Below are 21,186 nucleotides of genomic sequence, written 5' to 3'. Positions count from 1 at the left end.
GCTTATGTGATTACATATTCTGTTGATATTTCCTTCATCTCTCTCTCTATATATATATTAATTGTATATAAAAATGAAGTATGTTTATATATATATTTTTAAACATGTTTGTTTTATTTATTTCAGATAATCTTACAAGAAATGGGATGAGAATGTTCGTATGCCAGGGAAAAATGTGGCATATTCGATCACTAAAATCAAGAGTCCCTGAAAATGTTTTTGACAAGTTATTGTTCCAAACTAAAAAATATTTATTAGAATTTAAGCATTTTACTCAGAATCAGAGGTCTAAAAGAAGCATCAGAAATCAAAGCCTTGGTCTTTTCGATGAAGTACTCTTTTTACCAACCAGCAGTGAATACAGATATTCAAGAGACATTTTTGATGATAATAATGATTATTTTCCTCAACATGTTTATGGCGTTTTTGATGATAATCTTTCTTCACATTTGAATAAGTTGGTAGCTTCTGATGATTTTCTCAATGATTTAAGTCCTGAGATAAGTTTAGAATCTACATACAAGGATTCCTTAAAACAAAGACTACACCAAAACAGAGGCAGTAAGGAAAAGAAAACTGACTTTATGGTGGAAAAAGCCTTTCCTTTTGCATTTGTTGATTCTTTACAATCCGATGTAGAGAAAAGTCTTCAGAAGTCTCTGGATGTGCTTGATCTACATGGAATAGACAATGATATTGCCAATCCAACTGATAAAGATGATTTAGAAGAATTAATTCCTATCAATCAGCATAGAAAACATACAGAGATAGCATTAACTGCCAATAAACATAGAAATAGTTTAGAGGATGAACCTATGACTTTTCAAAAAGAATTTAAAAAGACCAATAAACATCAAAATACTGCTTTAGATGATATGCTTAATTTTTTAAATAACCTAGAGACTGACAAATTTAGTGAGAACAAGGATAAGTTTTCATTAAATATTTTGCCAACGCCAGTTAGACCTATTGATGTCTTAGAGGATCATGAAGATAATGCAGATATGTTTAATTTGTTAAGTAACCTAGAGACCGACAAATTTAGTAAGAACAAAGATAAGTTTTCATTAAATATTTTGCCAATGCCAGTTAGACCTATTGATGTCTTAGAGGATCATCAAGATAATGCAGATATAATTAATTTGTTAAGTAACCCAGAGACTGACAAATTTAGTGAGAACAAGGATAAGTTTTCATTAAATATTTTGCCAACGCCAGTTAGACCTATTGATGTCTTAGAGGATCATCAAGATAATGCAGATATAATTAATTTGTTAAGTAACCTAGAGACTGACAAATTTAGTAAGAACAAGGATAAGTTTTCATTAAATATTTTGCCAATGCCAGTTAGACCTATTGATGTCCTAGAGGATCATCAAGATAATGCAGATATGTTTAATTTGTTAAGTAACCTAGAGACTGACAAATTTAGTAAGAACAAGGATAAGTTTTCATTAAATATTTTGCCAAAGCCAGTTAGACCTATTGATGTCTTAGAGGATCATCAAGATAATGCAGATATAATTAATTTGTTAAGTAACCTAGACACTGACAAATTTAGTGAGAACAAGGATAAGTTTTCTTTAAATATTTTGCCAACGCCAGTTAGACCTATTGATGTCTTAGAGGATCATCAAGATAATGCAGATATAATTAATTTGTTAAGTAACCTAGAGACTGACAAATTTAGTAAGAACAAGGATAAGTTTTCATTAAATACTTTGCCAACGCCAGTTAGACCTATTGATGTCTTAGAGGATAATCAAGATAATGCAGATGTGATATCAAACATCAGGACAGTGATGCTTTTACCAAAAGACATAGTAAATAGTGAGCTAGCACAAAACTGGAATATGACGAAGGAACTCAATGCCTCTGTGCAAGACATTAATGTCAAAAATCATAAACTTGAGACAGAAGAGGAGAGTCTTTTCACTTCTGTCATGTGGCTGAAAGAGAGAATTGAAGAATTACTCCATGAGAATTCACCAATAAACCAGGAAGATTTGCTGAAGCAGATGAAAACCATTATCCATGAAGCCACTTACTCAGCTGTTAAAGCCATGGTCAAAGATGTGAGATGATCAAAAAATTAGGACTTGATCCTAGCTTAACACAGTGCTTAGAAACTCTTTATGCCTTGTGTTTTTAGTTGCTATTAGGTTTGCAAATGTTTCTTTCATTTTATCTTTTCTGTCACAATTTCCCACCATATCACAATTTCCCACCATATCAGTTGCATTTTGTATCATAAATACTTTATTTCATTCCCTAGCTTTGTCACAAGTGATAAGAATCGTTAACCTATCGAGTAGGGTTCTTACCTCCATTTAAAGCTAATCTGCCAATGTTTCTTGATTTTATTTAGTATTAGGGTCATTTTGTCATATTAGGTTTTTGCGTATATGGTGTACTTGCAAAACATTTTTTGACAATGAAATCTTGTCTCAAATTTAATAATACTTTACAGCAGATGCTTTTTACAAAAACAAAATAAAGTACACAGGTATACAAATGTACAAATGCAGATTCAAAAATGAACATGTTTGGCTCAATCAACAGAGGTCTGCCAGTTCGTGTCAAGGGACTGAATTGACCATGACAAATTTTACTCTTTTTGTACCAGACCTTACTCTTTTTTTCATTTGCAATTTATGATTTTTTTCCACAAGCATTGCATATAATAAATGCAACACAGAAAGCTACTTATTTAACACTTACCAAACTTGATACACATGCAAAGCAATATAAAGAGTGTGTTTTGGCTGTTAAGAATTTGTCCATACTAAGAACAATTTGTGATAAATGCAGCACAAAACAACACATAAAACAAGCATTAAGATTTTTTCTCATATATATATAATGGGTGTACATAGATATCACAGGCATGTGAAGAGCCTTTGAGAGATGCAAATGCCTGGAAGGAGTGGGGACGGTGGAGCACCTGCTCTAGTTCTTGTGGCTCTTTTGGATTCCGCCTGCGTCATCGATCCTGCGAGAAAGACTTCATATGCACTGGATTAAGTTTTGATATTAAAAGCTGTAAAAGCAGGACCCCATGTGAAGGTAATCCCTCATCTTTCTGAGTGAAATTCAACCTTTCAGTAGAATAATATTTTAATAAACAATGTGTCAAGGATATGATGTACCTCTCTCACATTCCAGCAAATATTAATAACTGAAAGTATTACTGAAGCCAATTGTAAGTTGCCAATATGTGACTGTGTTACATTGGAAGCAGTCTGATTATTATTACATCAATTTGCTTCACCTTTTATCTCAAGGTCCTCAGTGGTTGGTCTGGTCTAGTTGGCAGGAGTGCTCTGCAACTTGTGGGACATCCATACAGTACAGAACCCGAGCTTGCTTGACAGAAGATCACAGCAAGACTTGTGAAGGCAAATTCTTAGACTTGCGAGAGTGTTCTGTCAATCCTTGCCCACATGAGACTGTGAGTAACTTTAGCTTAAGCAGGCTTATTTATTATCACCTGTGACTTTACTTCAAGATTCTGCTCTAAAGAGCCAAACTTTCTTTCACGTTTCATCTTCAGAGTACCAATTCATGGTGCAAACTACTACACATCACCAATACAGGCACACTCTGTTTTTGGAAAAGCCAAACCTGTTTGATGTATATGGCCCCACACTCTTAATGGTGCATTGATATGGACTAGTATAATGGAGTTTTTACCTCACACCCACTAAAATTATCTCAGCCAAAAAATAAAGTCTCAATTTGCATACAAGTAAGAGTTATTCTATGGATGTAACAAAAGTAATTTTTTGGCTGATTGAGACCAAAATATATATCAGCTTGTCAATCAGCAAGTCCCCCAGACTGGCAGAGAATGGAGAGAGAAGGTCAGAATGAGTGGCAGTGTGGTCATGGTAGGCTGAACTCACAATCATGAAGGGACATTACAAAAAGGGTGATGATCATTGTTTGAAATTTTATAGACTGGTTGCTGAACTTACATTGTCAGAGAGAATTTTTCTAGAGAATCTTTCCTTTCTTGTAGACTTTGGAACAAAAACCAGTGACAGAAGTAATCGAACACTTGCAAGAAAGCTCCTTTGAGTCGGATCACTGGACATCCTGGGATGAATGGTCCACTTGCTCTGCCACCTGCAAACAAGGAATGCAGTTTCGTGAGCGGATGTGTATGCACCTCCGTGAAGAAGCTGAAGAAGAAAATAGTTTTTCATGCCCAGGCTCATCAAAGGAGATGAGAGTCTGTGACACTGGTCCCTGTTCACTACCTGGTAATGTCATGGCATCATTTTATGGTGCAATGTTTCATTAATATGGAGGCTCTGTTGTACTTTAAACAAACAAAAAAAAAATCAGTACAGTTTACTCCATTTAGAAGCATGCAAAAATAAGCATATAACTCTTTCCTTTTTCTAAACATACTTTGTGTCCAAATCCAAGTAATTTCAAATCATTCTAATGACTTCATATAGGTAAAAATGATAAGCACAAGTTGCAGGTTCCATGTAAACTCTGTGTATCATTAAGGGTAACCTGATCTGACCACAGATGTGATATGAAGACCAAATACTACTAGAGGTCAACCTTTTTTTTATGTAAACTTTTGACCCCAAAGGATTAACACCAAGAAAGTCAAAAGGGAATAACTTCTAGCTCTGAAAGAGACTAGAAGCCTATGAAAATATAGTGATTTGATCAAAATCTATGTTGACTGAAGGTATTCTAAAAAGAAAGGCTTTGGCGACAGTCAGATCAGTACTGCAATATGAACATTATACTTGTTTACACCATCTATAGCTTCTGGCTATAAATCGTACAAATAAAATAAGGTAACTGTAAAGAATTATAACATTTCCTCTGTAACATGATGTATATTGGAAACAGGCAGTTGATAGCTTTCAATTGATGGACCACACTTCATACATATGCATGTACATTAGATTTGATTCTTGGTATTCCACATTGTGAATATTTTAAAATTTAGCTTACAATATTGGTTCTTGACATCATCTGGTTTCATTTGTTTTTTAAGCCTGTTGGGTCTGTAGAAAAAAATGGAATGCTTTTAAGATTAAGTCTGGCAATGTTATTAAGTGCTTAACTACTGTTTGACTTCATAAACGTTGAGATTCATTTCACCATTGGAACATTTTTATAATGAAACAAAAATGGTGGCTTAGTTATGTCCTTTGTTTAGTTTTGTCTGCAATTAATGGCTTTTACTAAACTGTTTGCATGTTATAGTACATATACCTAATGTTTCTGCTTTGTTTTGCTTCTTTAATCTTAGACTTAAAACTGCATGGCAGTGACTATTAGTTTTGTGCCTTTATCAGTCATTATTAATATATAAATAATTCTATACATGCTGAATTATATAAATTTAGTGGTTGATTAATTTGCTTTGTGTAATAAAACAAGACTATTCCAGAAAATGTTATGGAATGTGCTCTTTCTTTTATTAATAAAGACTAATTTGTCAATTTTACAGTGGCAATACAGGCTAACCTGCTAAACGTAGTTGAAGGTTCTACAGCCAGTCTTGCCTGCAACTATACAGGAGATCTACCAGTGCAAGATATATACTGGATCACACCCCATGGTCAACGGATTGGCAAATTCTCCTCATCTGAACGATACCTAGTTCATAACAATGAACTTATTATTTCCAATGTGCAATCCTTTGACGAGGGAACATATTTGTGCATCCTAGTAGGAGCAGATGGACAAATGGCAGAATCAGCTTCTAACATGAGTAAGAACAAAAATTGATATTTTTCTGTAATGTGCCAATGTAATCGTCAGTGTCTCCTGGGTCCTTAAATCTGTAGTGCAGTTTCTCCTTCAAAATGAGTCCAGGAGCCGTTGTTAGGAAGTGAGAGTAAGTTGTTTTCTCATAGCAAATGGGGAACTCAAGGAAAAGCGTTTTTTTTCCAAAATTATAAATCAATGTCCAGGTGGTTGGCATGGAGGGGGGGAATTGGTGTTTTACGCCGTGTCAGCAACTAAGGCTATATTACGGCAAGCAGCCAGCCCTGTAAACAGATGCCACGTGCAGAGAAAGATCAGCGTGCCCGAGACGAGAAATGAACTCAGGGCAGCCAACATTCACTGTATTGGTGACAGGCGCTAACAGCGCTAACCGTTGCGCCACCGGACCGCTTTGGTTGGCATGGAACACTGTAGGTTTCCCTTTCATGTCCACAACATAATCATTCAAGCCCTTGACTCTCTCCAATTTTTTTAATGAAGCCCATGACCGTAAAGTGCATTTTTGTAATCACAAAAGCCGAACTTTGTCCCCTCACAGATTTTTTTACCACTCCTGATAAAGTGTCATATAGAGGTTTCAGTGTATCATGGCTGTCATGGCCTCATGGTAGTCTGATGAAGCTGGCAGTGTAGATCCTGAGCTAACCCATAGATGATAAAAGAGGAAGTGGGAACATTTTGACACCAATAGTAGCAACACACTGGAAAAAGGCAACACATGCCTGATGATTAATTTTTGCATGATCATTGCGCACACTCGGACTACCTCTCATGCTTGTGTTCAATATTTGAAGAATATAAAACAATTATCAGTCACATGCATGGATGGGCAAAGGTCTTTCTCTTTCCAAGTCCCATCAACTTGAAATGGTTTTCCCATCAGCTTTTGTCCCTTTTACCACCTTTAAGTCTAAACTTAAGGTGCATTGGCAACTCTACTGTTACCCTCTCCTGACCATGAGCATACATAATGTATGTCTGTAATTTACTTTGTATATGCACGGGCATCTTTTGTAGAAGCATGTCTATTAAATGCAAATATGGGTGCATGCTTTTGGTGATTCCGTCTATCATTTCTGATGTAAAGCGCTCTGAGCAAATCATTGGTGAAGCACTATACAAATCCTCATTATTATTATTATGCACTCTCTCACACCAGACATTCTTGGCTGCAAGACTTATGTCAATCAGACCCAATTACTCAATTACTAGAAGGATCTAGAACTAATTGAAGTTAAATTTAGCAGACAGACCAAGCAGTGTGGCAAACCCAGCCTCATTGATTGTGGTCAGGTAAACATTACAATGTTGTTAGGCATTCAAAAACATATATTTCTAACCATGAACCCTACTGCCATCTGGAATATAGTAGATTTTTTATTTAATTATATGAAATAAGGATGACTTGAGAGTCTTCAGCAGTTTTTAAATATATTATTTACAGGAGTGGAGACTTGTGAAAATGAACCTTGCCAAAATGGAGCACTATGTGAAGAAGTGGTTGACGTGCGCTTTGTGGATGGATTTCACTTCCGCTGTTTGTGTCAGCCTGGCTACCATGGCCGATACTGTCAACATAGTAATTCTTACTGTGGATTTTAATTATTTTTATGCTTTTATCAGATTGCATTGGTTATATTTTATTCTGTTATTGTGAAGGAGGGTTTTCATCTCCTTACACCCACTGCCTTTCCTTTCTTAAGCTTTTAAGGTGTCAGGTATTGAAGAGCTGGGTCAACTGGGAGAAGTGCACTGTGCTACACAGGTATCTCATTAGCTATTGTGTGTGCCTCTGGCCTTAGAATGTGCTTCAACTACTTGGATATCCATTTACCCTAAAAATTAAAGGGGTCACTCTCAAACGCTTAATAATTCCTAAGTCTTGGCTAAATTTAGCACAAATCCCTTCAATCTTTCTCTCACTAATAGTAAAATTTTCCTAGAGGGTATTTAAAAGATCAGGACACTGATAAAGTATACTCTTGTAACAGTGTGTATGGGATGAAAATTTGCTCCATTATTTTATTAACTTAGGAAAGTGTGTGTGTGCTTGTAGAGAGAGAGAGGGGGAGGTGCAGCAGTCAAAATACCAGTCTTTAAAATCATCAATGATCCGTGGTGTGTGTTTTGATATTATGACAATGCTGATGTTACCATTTTTACAAACTCAGGATCTGTTGTGACCACTGACCTGCCATGGCTGAAGGCGCTTGGTGTCTTACTGATTTTCCTTATGTTGACACTCATTTTTGTGTCAATTTGCATGTGTATGTACTACAGGTGAGGACTAAAGGTTATATATGCAAGCAGGAAACTGTGATCATATAAAAGCTATTCAGGTTTCCTAGGATGGCCAAGTGTCAAGATGGACAGATTATCTAATGTAGGCTCAAATCAAAATGTTTCTCTCTTATATTTCATTGACCTTTTTATTGCCTGCTCAAGCACTTTTGGTATAGTTTCACATGCACATTCTATGGGTGGGTTATTTCTCACATTTAGCAGATATATAACTATGAAGTACAAGAGTATTTATATAGATCCACTTATTTGATACAAGCTGCCTGTTTTTTTAAGCATATGTCAACAAGTAATAGTATTAATGTATTCAAGAAATAATGCAATGGTAAGGGAACCAGCTTTTCAGAAAGGTGTTACTGATAGAGATCTGAGATATAGACATTTGGGCAATTTTATTTAAGTGTCAAGTGTCATGGCCTTTGCCACTAGTTCATGAAAAATGTAAACCTACAAATAGAAAACAAGTAGTATAATTTGTGGATAACCAACAGTTCAGCTTCAAGGAAATTCATGTAGATTGTTATTCAGACCATATAGTCTTGAAATCAGTTTTCAACTTGTACTATAACACACAAAGTCAGGAGTTTTGGTTTGGGATGTCTCATACATGTCCATTTATGTATACATTGTTAAACTATAGTATGTTTATACTATTATAACCTATTGTTTCTTCTTCCTAATTATGAACTTCAAATGCTAAATTTTGAAAGTGCATTAAAGCAAATATTGATTCCAAGTGTATCTTTCAAAGTGCTATATTGTGGAACGAGAAATACAGTCACAAAGTGACATTAATCTTGTGGTTTGCATTTCATAACATGTCTTATGGGAAAGAATTTGTACAAGTATCTGATATTGGAACTGTTAGGTTGTTGTATGTAGGAAGACATAGCTGTGACTTAACTAGCTGCAACATGGCTTGATTGAAAGATGACAATTTCAAAAATAATTTCAGTAACAGTCATGGTTTTGTGTTGAAAGTTACTGGATTCTTATGTTCTTGGGATTAAGATACAAAATAAAAATCCTTACTTATCCTGACACAGGGAACAAGACAAGAGAGAGAGAAGCCTGTCTTATTTCCAACCTTACCCACACTCACGAAGAAAGGATACCCATTGGGCTCATATGAAGAGCTATTCCACTTCCTCTAAAGGAAGTAAGTATACAGAGTGGCGATCAACATTTTTAGAAGTGCAGGTATTCCTTGGTATCTGATAGTTCTATTTATCAAAGTTTATACCCACACATCAGTATTCAAACATCTGCCATAGAAATCTTCCAAACCACAGAGAAATAGACCTTTGCTATTTGCATTTGTTTTCTGAAATGTACTAATTCCAGATAAGGAATACCTGTACAATTTCTAAAATATTTTTTCAACAATTTTTTTGTTTTGTTTTTTGTTTTAGTCCATAATATGCAAATACAAAATCATACACTAAAAACAATAATATGCAGATGATACACATGAAAAATACAATATTTAACATTGCATACACACAAGGCACTCAGTAGCAGGTTTATTTTAAAAGTTCATTTTTGTTTGTGTTTAAACAATTGTTATTTTCTTAGTTCACTCATCTCTGACATTCTGTTGATATTATTCTCAGTCGACAAGGTACTTATTTGATAACATCATGTACGCATTGTTTCTTGGAGTTTGCAAAATGCAATGATAAGTTTTCTCACAAGAAATATTGCAGCGACTGCAGATCAAAACAGCTGCCAGAAGTGCTTGGCATGGGAGAATGTTGTCACATAAAGTTCTTTGTTTAGAGTGAAAATAAAAGTGGGAACTGAAAAAAAAGTTAATCAGATACCTCTCACAGACTTTTAGCAATAAAAAGCCTGAAAATATTTGTATATCAATTCCCTATCTTAAAGTAAAGTGCATGCATTTTTTAAGGTTGTGTTAAAGCAAAAGATCTCGAGCTCTAAGTGTTTTGGTAGTCTTTCTTAAATTAGAGTATGCAAATGGATAATAAAGAAAATATTTCGCTTTTGAGTAATGAGTGTGAAGAAATAGAGTTCACATTTAAATGCTAACATTTGTCATAACCCTATTATGATGATGCTTGGCATTTCATTTATAAAATTATTTTAAACGAAATGACGAAAATTAGAAACACATAAAAAAAAGGTGTCAGCCTTAAGCACTAAGCATGCAAAAACCTTGCTATTTTTTGTAATTGCGCTGCATTTGGAACTTCAGTTATGAGGGGAAGATATGTTTAAATGAACTTTTCATTATATTTTTATTATTGCACATGTAGGAAAAAAAGTAGAGAGAGAGAGAGATACAGATATTTTAAAGCAACAGCTCAAATAGGTCAGACCTGATTTTCTACATTTCTTTCTTGTCTCTTTGCAGACAAAAGGTTCAAGGTGAAAATGAAAGCTAAGATAAAAAAGCTTCGCCAACAGGGCATTGAAATGGGAAGCCGTGCCATGGATGGCTGTTGATCGCTTCAGAAGACAGCTGCAAAAAGCCAAAAAAAAAAAGAAAATTTAGATTTCTCTCTCTCTCTTCAATGTAATTTTATGGGAATAATACTGTAAGTTTTTCTAATTCATAGTTTAAAACTGTTTTTTATGCTAGGAGCTAAACCCAACCAAAAATAGAAATATTTATTAAATACAATTAAAACAGTTCATTGATTTTTATATTTCAAAATTAGTAAAGGCTGTGAGATATTAAATGATTTTGAAGGAGCTTGATTGACAGATAAAGCCGTTAATTGCTAGCACTGTCTTTTTTTTAAATTTCTAAACAACTAAAGCATAGACAGCAGAGGCTGGTTATATTGGCTTGCATTTTCTTTACCTAAACATGTAAGTCTTCTAATTGGTATGTTTGACTTCATGCAATATTTTGCCTGAAATATCAGAGATAAGAGAAATGATCGTCCACTTGTAGAAATACTTCATCATTTATTTCATACATCATGCTTTGATTTAACCCTGGAAGCTAAGCGGTTTTAAGTTATTAAAAACATATTTAGAGGGTTTAAAGTAGGAAATAAAGAATTTCTTAGTGTTGTTTTCCCCAGTCTTCACAATATGGTGGATTCTTATTATTATTCCTTTACGTTCCCAGTGGTGCATAGGGCCTCAACTACACCACGCCATCTGGTCTGGTTCTGGTCGTCCCTTCCCTGTTGGGTCCATGTCATGCCAGCTGTCTCCGTCTCTCTTTGGATAGATCTCTTGTCGCATTAAATTGTCAGCCAGCTTTCATAGGGTGTGACCGATCCAGCCCCACTTCCACTTCTTGATGGCTGTCAAGTTTTTGGTTGGTTCTCTCCCTCAGGTCTGTATTGGAGATCTTCTCAGGCCATCTGATGTTGAGGATGTGGCGCAGACATCTGTTGACGAATGTTTGAATCTTGTTGGTGATGGTGTCTGTCACACGCCACGTGAGCTTTGTCTGCATGTTTGCTGTTTGTGGGACAAAAGGCTGATGTCATCCGCAAAGTCAAGAGATCCTCAATTGCATGGTGAAGGTCCGCTGAATACCCATGTTGCTGTTAGAGGTTTTTTCCTCATGATCCAGTCTATGACTATCATGAAGATTGTTGGCGAGAGCACACAACCTTGCCTCACTCTAATGGTGGATTACCTAGGCAAAATCGCATAAGCTAGCAGAGGATGTTTACGGGCACATTTATGATTTAGTTGTTGTTGAGAAAAAGCAGATTAAAATTTTATTTCTACAAAACCCAGATATTTTTTCCAGAGTTCAAGCCCAGCACATAACCACCACTGTCAAAAACATTTAAAGCTGTTTGTAAATTGTTCCTTTTATTACTATTTGTCTTTCAGATTTGGAATGAAAAATTTCACTTTGTGTAAAATGCATGAAGATCAGGTGGAGTTTGGTGTTTATTTACCAAAGTTTGTGTAATGGAGATGTGTCAGAGAACTGACTAATGTAGCTGTAATTGAGCATTTGCATCTCAGCCTTTTGCTTGAACCACTTATAGATGCTGCACAAGCACAGAATATCAGGCAAATGCATTAGCCATGGATGTGTATCGGTGGACTGATGACTGTTTGCAGAGACCAACATTTATCCTTTTCCAAAGTTCTCCACTGTCAGTCTTGGCGAGCTTAAACTATGAATGTGACTAAACTAGAAGCTTTGTGCACACCAGCCTTCTTCTAGTAGTTAACTTTTAAAAAAATCATCTGAGAGCTGTCCATTAATACATGTTTGTGGCATTAACTATGACTGCAACATGTTGGCTTTATGGAGTGTATACTTTCAAACCTTTTCCAAGCATATAAAAATCTCCCTTTTCACCAAATTATTCATCTGTTTTTATTTATATCTTTTTGTATAAAAAATTTAGGCGTTATTTTACATCTAAATAACTATAATTTCTAAAAATAAATTTTACTTCATTTGAAATAAAATACAATAATATGTCCTGACTCTTGTCACACTATTTTATGTAGCTATGTTATTAACGCCATTCTTTACAACAAGGTGGATCACCTAGGCTTAGGCCAGCAGAGCATTTTTCATGTTTATGAGGTAAAAGCACATTTTCAAGCTGTTTGGGAACCATGTTTTTCCAGCAGCTTGTGAAGACATCATGAACTGCAAACCAGTCTTCAAGGATGTTTAATGTTTTAATCACAAACTTTTTTTAAAAGAATATATTCTTTTATAAAAGCATGTAAATATTGCTCAGGTCGTACTATGGATACAACAGATGGAAATAACTAGTTGCCAAAAAAGAGTGCTTTTGCCAAGTCCTTCATACCAGTTGCAATATCACTCTTGAACAGAACTACCTGGTGTGTGTGCACTTGTGTGCCTCTGATAATAATTACTGTGTACCCCGACAAGCTGCAGCCTGACATGGCACCAAAATGGAACCAAAATTCCCAGAAGCTCACACAAAACAATCACCCACCGCTCCTTTAAAAACTTTGTGGAATCTAAATTTCTAGCTGATCTCTATAACTCGCCCTTAAAAAAAAATATATGATATACAGATGCAGAGGATGCAATCACCTGCTGGCACAACCAGTTTCTAATAATGTACAATAAGAATGTACCCTTGCGGATCAAATGTTTTTAACACAACACTAAGCCCACTTGGTTTGACCTGAGCTCCAGACTGCAAATAATGTAAGAGACACACTTAAGAAAGGGGCCAAAAAGCTGACTTCAAAAAAAAACAAAGAAACATTGTCACTGCTATAAAATGAAGCAAGATGAAAAACTACTTTAGCAAACTCATAGAATGCCAAAATAAAAATAAAAAATAACAACACTAAACTGATCTGGAAAGCCATCAATTAACCAAAAAGTCAAGACAAACCGCTCCCACAATTACAATACCACCTAATGCACTGAATGCATATTTTGCAGGAATTTCTACTAGGGTAGTCTCATGACAAGTCGCAAGAAAAAAACTAGACAAATTAAAGCTTCTTTAAGTCAAAACAAATTGATACCGCTCTGTTCATTCTCCCAATGAGTATATTGGAAGTATATTAAGCACTTATCAAACTCAAAGATACTAACACCAGAGGACCATACAGCATCGACAACAAAATTCTAAAGCTCTCAGCACTGGCCATGACTAAAACCCTGACCTACCTGTATAACCTCTGTATTGATAAATGTTACTTTCCAATGCACCTTAAACAAGCAAAAGTAATCCAAAACATAAATCAGGTGATCCAAGTGACCCTACAATATATCGTCAAATCTCAATCCTATCACCTCTCTCAAAACCCTTAGAAAAACACATCCATAAGCACCTAAGGTATGAAACTTCTCCACACAAACCAATCCTCCTAAGGCCCCACCACTCTTGCCACACTGCACTTACTTCTATGATGGAACAATGGCTAAATAATATTAATGACAATCATTTTTCTGCTGCTTTATTTGTTGACTTTGCCAAAGCCTTTTAATTGATGTTATAGATCATAATCTGATCAGAAAACTAGAATTATATAAACTAAGTACCGGCAGTGCCAAACTCCTTACCTCCTTTCTCGATAATCGAACTCATGCAGAGAGTCGCTGTAAACAACCAACTGTCTGATCCTCTTAAATTAAATTTAATAAGTTAAATTTGGTGTTCCTCAAGGGTCAGTATTAGGACCTCTTCTTTTCTCCATATACATAAACGTTCTTTCTCTCCACATATCCAAATCTTGTGAAATGTTTGCAGATGACACTACAATAAACGTACACCACCAACAGATTAAGCCACTTGGTGCCCTTCTACAGCTGAGCGCCAATGAGCTTCAGGCTTGGACTGAGTCAAACCACTCAACCCCTAGAAAACTGAAGTCATGCTTCTAACAACCAGACAGAAAAAACAAAACCTAGCCACCCTATTTCCAAGCATTCATATCGGCGCTCAATCAATAATGGAAATACACTTCCACAAACTCATGGGTATTACCATTGACAGTAACTTATCGTGGTCCCAACGAAGCTCAGCCTCAAGCAAAAGCATCTCCAAGAAAGTCTATCAGCTGTCAAGAATTAAAGATTTCCTTGACATTCACACAAAAAACTTTTCTATACTACTCACATTCAGACAATCATTGACAACGCATTCACCTTCTGGACTCCGCTAGTGGAGCTTCCTTGAAAAACCTCTAGCAAGTGTTCAGAGGCAGGCAATCAAAGCTGTTCTGCCAGAACCGAAAATACAGCCAAATGACTTCACTTGTACAAAATACCGATGGGTAAACTTTCGCCCACACTCTCTCTACTATTTTACTCCAATAACACTAGAACTTCCCCAAAACTTAATATTCCCATTCCTAGACTAGATCTTTTTTAAATCAAGTTTGAAATACTCAGGAAGTGTGCTGTGGAACAGCCTCCCTTGCCATCTTCAGCAACTGAACTCGTTGAACTGCTTTCAACGCTACCTACTGAAATACATTTAAGAAAATTATATGAGGCCTCTAGAGATGCCTCCTAACTCCAGGAAACCTTGTAAATATATGTTTTTCTTAACCACCACTTTCGTACATATTCACCTTCCACTCTCCTTTGATGCCTTACCTTGTTTGCTACTAATTATTCTCATAGTACTTAATTATTTCAGTAATTAGTTCTTTCCTCGTCAAGGCATGGGCTAAATGGTAAAAAAGCATTCTTCTTGCTTATTTTACTTCTCATTAATAAAGAATTGTCATTGTCATTACTAGAAGTGGGGTTTAAGTGAGAGTGTAGTAATTTTATGGGTACTTTGAATGTGACTGCATTTTGTTTAGTTTATTACTTATAAGAGCTCTCAAGGAAGAGAAATTTCTGTCTGCTGTAAACAGAAATAGACAATAATGTATAGGAGAACTTGATTAGATAAACCTTTTAAAGGATAATTATTTCAAGTAGTTGGTGTTTACTTATGCTTTGATCTGAAAATATTGATAATACATCTGGAGATTCATTTTTATTTATATGGTTTCTTCATTCTTTGTTGTTTGAAGATTTGTATTGCTCAACTATGTATGACAGTGCTACAGACAATAATCAAAGTTGTCTATTGTTGTGAGCAGATTATGTAGAGATAAATCTTGTGCTGTAATTTTTGATGTTTGTTTTTGTTGTCCAGGAACTGATAGTACAAACCCATCAATTGGTGACTTTTCCATGCTGGAGAGTCTCAAAGTCAGAACAGGCTCTGATGACAAAAGTCAAAAGACATTAAAGTATGATGACTCTGCATGTCCAAGCCGTGATAACTCTGTATATGCCATCCGTGATAACTCTGTATGTGCAAGCCGTGCTTCATCAGATATTTCTAAGGACACCAATGTCTGTAATGACAGTTTAACAAGTGATTCACTATGCTACTTGAATCATGAGAGTTATTTGGTGGACCCTGTTGAACTTCATACTTCATCTCTGGAAATAGAGAGCATTGCAACCATCCCACACCATTCTTTCACTGACAGTCCTCCAATAGAACTTGAACCAGCCAGAACAAATGGCAACTCTGAGGTCATATATCAGGACAATATCATGAAGATTGTGTCCCATCCTACCACCACTCGCCTGGATGAACTTGCAAGTGACATAAACAGTTTTACGAAAGAAGACTTGACAGGCAGTCCCACTGTGAGATTTCTTGATAAAAATGATTTCTTGCAAGAAAAAGATGGCTACTTACTGCCAAGACACAGTACTCCAAATGAAGACCTTGAGCAATTTGATTATGTAAATTCTTTTCCTAAGTCTTGGTTTGCCTATGACCAAAGACCTTCTGTGGGAACTTCCTCTGCACGGCAGGCATATTCATCAAGAGATGCTTCTCATTCAGCAAAAGCAAAATTGACCACTCATGGTTATTCAACAGGTCTTGCTAATACAAGAGACAAGGATCAAGCAGTTTATTACTTTATGGAAGGTAACAGGGAATTTAATCAATCATGTACAAATGCCGAGAGCATAGATTGGAATAACCATGGGCTCAGTAGTGAAGACAGTGATGATGGCAGTTCTGCAAGCAGTAGCTCTGAAGGGCACGTGATGGGCCCACAAAACCTGGACTGTGCTGTAGGGAATCTTGACAACCTAGTGACTAATGGAGAGAAGAACAGAAAGGAAGACAAGCAAGATCGATTCACAGATGAGGCTTGTGGTCATGATGCAGAGCAGTCTTCCTCTAGTGGGAGTAATGCAAAGAATATGAGACCTGGAGTGAAAAGCAGTGCTGAAGTTTGTGCTGTAACTAGCCCAGCTACTCGTCATGAAAGTACTCTGTCTAGATATCCCATTGGTGCTGGCAGGAGTAGTAGAGGAGGACCTCAGCCTCCTCATATCTCAGCAGCTAGCATAATCTTTGGTAAAGATGATCTAAATGAAAGATTTCCTCAGAATCAGTTAAGTCATAATGAAGCGGCCAATAGTGCTCGACAGTCTGTCCCATGTCAAGGTGGAGACAGGTTGCCTAGAGTAGATGTCAGTCAGCAGAAACACCTGGAAGGAGGAGGAGAAGGCAGCAGCACCTCTGTGAGATGTAACCAGCACAAATCAGCCAGGGATGTGCTTTTGCGACGGGCTTTGGAGAACTCTTTTGTACAGTCTACCACCGAATCATGTGCTATGACATTCAGCCAATGTCCTCCTAGAGCAGGGCAAACACCTGTTGTCTTAGATGGTCAGCCAGTAAGGAACTCACAGCTGGCAAGCCTGAATAGGTCAAAAAAATGTGAGCCACGAGCATCATACAAAAAACACCAGTCAGTAGAGTGGAAGAAACAAAGAATTCGTCTACCAGATATAGGCATCCAGGATAACAGTTTATCAGTGCATGAGAATTCCTTTGTCAGCGAACAGTCTCCAGGTCTTCCAAAATGTATTCATGGAAGGCCTAGAGCAGCTACTGAGAGGGAGGGTAGGAGAGGAAATAATATTCAGGCAAGCACAACTGCAACCGAAAAATGGCTGTTTTCTGAAGCAGCAGAAAGCTGTTGTTCTGAGTCATCACAGACATTCATTCATAAAGATCTCACTTTTTCTCCAATAGTGCCAGACTCTGCTGCTTCAAGCTCCGATCCTTCTAACTTTGTTATCTCCTCTTGGTCAGCTAATGCTGATAAACACTGTGCATCAATAGACCAAAAAAGTAGCCAGAAAGAACCTTCAGCGGCCAGATCCAAGCAGAGCATCTCTACTTCCCAAGAAGAAAATAATGTGAGAAATGAAATGGTGGAAGAAACTTGTAGTGATAGTAGCATTTCCTTGAGCGACAGCATGTACTCAAAAGGCAGCATTAACCAGAACAATCTCCTGTCCAGCCCACTGCGATCCATGCTGAAAGGTTCTCGATATGCGTCACACAAGGGTTCTGTTACAGACATGTCCACACTGGAAAGACGAGTATCCTTCAAAGAACCAGAAGTGATCAAAGTGGAGCATAGTGGCAGTGACTTTAACATAAGTGGCTACAGACCAGTTAGTCCTCTTCCAACAGTGCAACAGTTGGACTCAAGAAGCTGTCAGTCAGAAGGGTCTCCTACAGCTGACCATCAGTTTGGTGGCTCAGGTCAGAGACATGTGTTACAGTCATCACCTCCATGTAAAAACATTTCCACAAAACAAAACTCCAATTCACCCCAAAATACTTCTGAACATTTGTCACATTCTTCTGTGGAAAACAGTTATGGCTCTTCACAGAGGTCAGAGGTGAATGCATCGACCTTATCTTTTAGCTATTTTCCTGCAATATACGCTCATCGTGCGCATCATCGTTTAAACAAATGTGAAATGAAACCTGCTCAGGAACAGCAGCTAGATGTTAATGCATCCCCTAGCAGGCGTGACAGCCAACACTTTCCAAAACTCAGCCAAATCAGCAATAGGCACTTTCTGGGGAAACCCGTATGTGGGCATGAACATCAACAAATTACAGATGAATCTCGTCATAGATGCAATGGTTGGGGACGGAGCAGGAAACCAGCCACTGCCAAAAAAGCATCTGAACACCTGAATGTTTGTGCATACAATTCCCAGTCTCACCTGTCAGATGCAACTGCACCTGCCAAAATCTCTGGGACAAACCTCCAGAATCCTGCACATCCTGGTGACATTTGTTGGCCTACTGGTCAGTCTCCAAGCTTGCCATCAATGGGAGCAAAAGTGGCAGCCCAGCTTCATGGCACCAGATCAGCACACCTGTGCAACCCCAGAAAGGTGCCAGAGCCAAGAAACCCTAGCACTCACAAGTGGAAAAGACATCAGCCAAATCCCAAACGTGTCATCTAGTCAGTGGCTCAGGACCTTTGCAGTACATCCAGGAGCCTCTCAAGTTAAATACAGCTACGGCACTTGTGGCAGCCACCATGTCAGATAAAGCTTGTATAAGTGATGAGGTGGTGGCCAGGTCCACAGCTCCAGGAACGCTTGAAAAATCTACATTAACAGAAAAGCTGAATCCTTGCGGAAACTCAACCAGTGATGCTAGTGGAGTCCAGCAGATTCAAGGCAGTCACCCATCAAGTTTGCCTCTCTCAGGTATCATCACTGTTTTCTAGTTAGCTTTTATGTTTACAGAACTCACAGTGTGTATATTATTGTTGTATAACTTCTGGTACTGTTGAATGTATGTTTTCGAATGGTGCTATGGCTATCAGGTATAGTAAATATGACCTTTTCCAGGCCTCACAATGTCATTCTTGTTGAAGTTTATGCTTTGGCTTTAATGCGTAAGGTCAGTGAAACAGAGGAGTTTCACAGAATGCTGAAAAGGGCCGTAGAGGCAGTGCCAAAAAAGGACATTCTCATGTGACTTTGTGAGTGGAATGCCAGATAAGCCCAGATGCCTACCAGCAATGGGCAGGAATGGAAGGTAGATTTGGCCTAGGTGAAACCAATGACAGGGGTTTAAGATTTCTACAGTTTGTACAAAGCTATTGACTCACCATTAGCCTCCATCCCTGCAAGGATGGCAACTTGGCATTCTTCAGATAATTTGGTTCACAACCAAATCCAGCATCAACAAAGCCGAAATGAGGACGTACTCAGAAGCCACTCAAACATCAACTTCACTTTGACTCGTCAAAACTGAAAGATCCCATTATTGCAGAGATCTTCCAAAGCATGATGGCAGACTAACATCCTCCACAAGCAGCCAGACTACCTGTTCTATAGGAAGAGGTCAAGAGCATGGTACACAGTCTGAAGAGAGGGACAGCATCTGGCGTTGACACCATCCCAGCTAAGCAGCTCAAGCAAGATGGGGATGAAATAAGAAAAGCCTTTACTTCTTGGTTTCAAAGAATCTGAGAACAGAGTACAGCTGGAGGAGGTAAACAGCTTTAAGTGCTTGGGAATCACTCTCTTCAAAGATGAGAGTGCCATGGCAGATATCTGCATTAGGATCACAACAACGACAGCAATGGCCACACTAGACTGGATCTGACACAGCAGTACCACCAGGTTTACTATCAAATAAAAAACTGTGCATGTCCTTCATACTTGAAGTCCTGCTGTACAGATGTGAGGCATGGACTCTGCTTGCCAATACAGAGCAGGGAATCCAAGCACTTGAAGACAAGTGAATGGGAAGGCTGCTTCAAATCTTGTACAGGTAACATGAAACCGACGACTTCATATGGAGCATGGTTGCCACCATTGTAGGATACCAGTAACCTCTTCAGGCAACATTGAAGTGGCACAAGCTTGTCTGGTTCAGCTATGTAATCCAGCATAACACTGTCTAAAACTGTCTTTTAAGCGTACCTTGAAGGGGGTTATCAATGCCAGAGGAAAAACCTTTTTGGCAATTGCAAAAGTGAACTGATTGTTCCATGCAGGACCTACACAAGACAGGATGAGTCCCACGAACAGTACCAGCAGTCTAACAGTTCATCAACTGGTATCAGTCGGAGGATGAAAGAACACCTCCTTGCCATCAGCATTATGCAGTAAAATATCTGGGTTCAGTGTAGTGTGTTAAAGCTAGAACATTGTAGTGTAATCAGCAATGTCACCAGTGAAATGTTACTTAAGTAAACTACTATTACCCTGCTGTGACAATTTATTAATTTCTCCATTTTTAAGGTGTTTGGCATTGGTGAACTCTGTATAGATGTTAATGTGTTGTCCTTCCCTGACATTACATCATAGCAATATTTATTCTGTAGCATATCTAGGCTGACATGAACTCGAAATGGGTGTACCATTTTGTCCGAAAGGGAATCTGTAGTCTGAATTTTGCTTTTGTCTTTCTGATCATATTCTGTGTGATTAATTATGAAAATGAGTAAAATTCTAGACTGTCGACAACTTATAGGAAATCCATCGGAACACACGCCAAACAGCATACTGATGTCATGGATTCCTCCACATCAAAAAGCACCAAATCACAGCCTTTAACCAGACAGGCCCAAGAAGATCCAGATGGACTGGATCTGACAAGACAGATTGAGACAAATGCTACTCCTTCTGGCAGAATGTCACCTGAGTCTTTCCATCAACTCCTCAGTCACCGTACACCCAATGCTTTCTTTAAACCTATTGAGAAGCAGGACAAACATGATGAGCAGCACACTGGCTAGAAGTATTGAGACAGCGGTCATAGAAGCGCAAGGTAGGAATTTAAATTCTTTTTAAATCGTCAAAAC

At 37.6% G+C, this 21,186-nt stretch overlaps 1 protein-coding gene across 2 annotated transcripts in view; it reads left to right on the top strand.

Annotated features, from left to right (window-relative positions):
* The window catches only part of LOC112556129, a 32,249-nt gene that overhangs the window by 2,905 nt on the left and 8,158 nt on the right, over positions 1-21,186 (top strand). The window contains exons 4-13 of one of the 2 annotated variants that reach the window (XM_025224826.1): positions 127-2,075; positions 2,877-3,066; positions 3,285-3,451; positions 4,022-4,265; positions 5,486-5,749; positions 7,211-7,345; positions 7,938-8,046; positions 9,114-9,226; positions 15,672-19,075; positions 20,856-21,152. In XM_025224826.1, the coding sequence (XP_025080611.1) occupies positions 127-2,075; positions 2,877-3,066; positions 3,285-3,451; positions 4,022-4,265; positions 5,486-5,749; positions 7,211-7,345; positions 7,938-8,046; positions 9,114-9,226; positions 15,672-18,826 (6,326 nt within the window). In that variant the 3' untranslated portion in view covers positions 18,827-19,075; positions 20,856-21,152. Of the gene's footprint in view, positions 1-126; positions 2,076-2,876; positions 3,067-3,284; positions 3,452-4,021; positions 4,266-5,485; positions 5,750-7,210; positions 7,346-7,937; positions 8,047-9,113; positions 9,227-15,671; positions 19,076-20,376; positions 20,777-20,855; positions 21,153-21,186 lie in introns of those variants that run through there. The other variant, XM_025224827.1, reaches the window with a different exon arrangement.

The sequence above is a fragment of the Pomacea canaliculata genome, linkage group LG2 (genome assembly GCF_003073045.1).
Source record: "Pomacea canaliculata isolate SZHN2017 linkage group LG2, ASM307304v1, whole genome shotgun sequence".
NCBI lineage: Eukaryota > Metazoa > Mollusca > Gastropoda > Architaenioglossa > Ampullariidae > Pomacea > Pomacea canaliculata.
The sequence above is the reverse complement of the archived record's forward strand: the minus strand, read 5'-3'. Positions and strand labels throughout refer to the sequence as shown.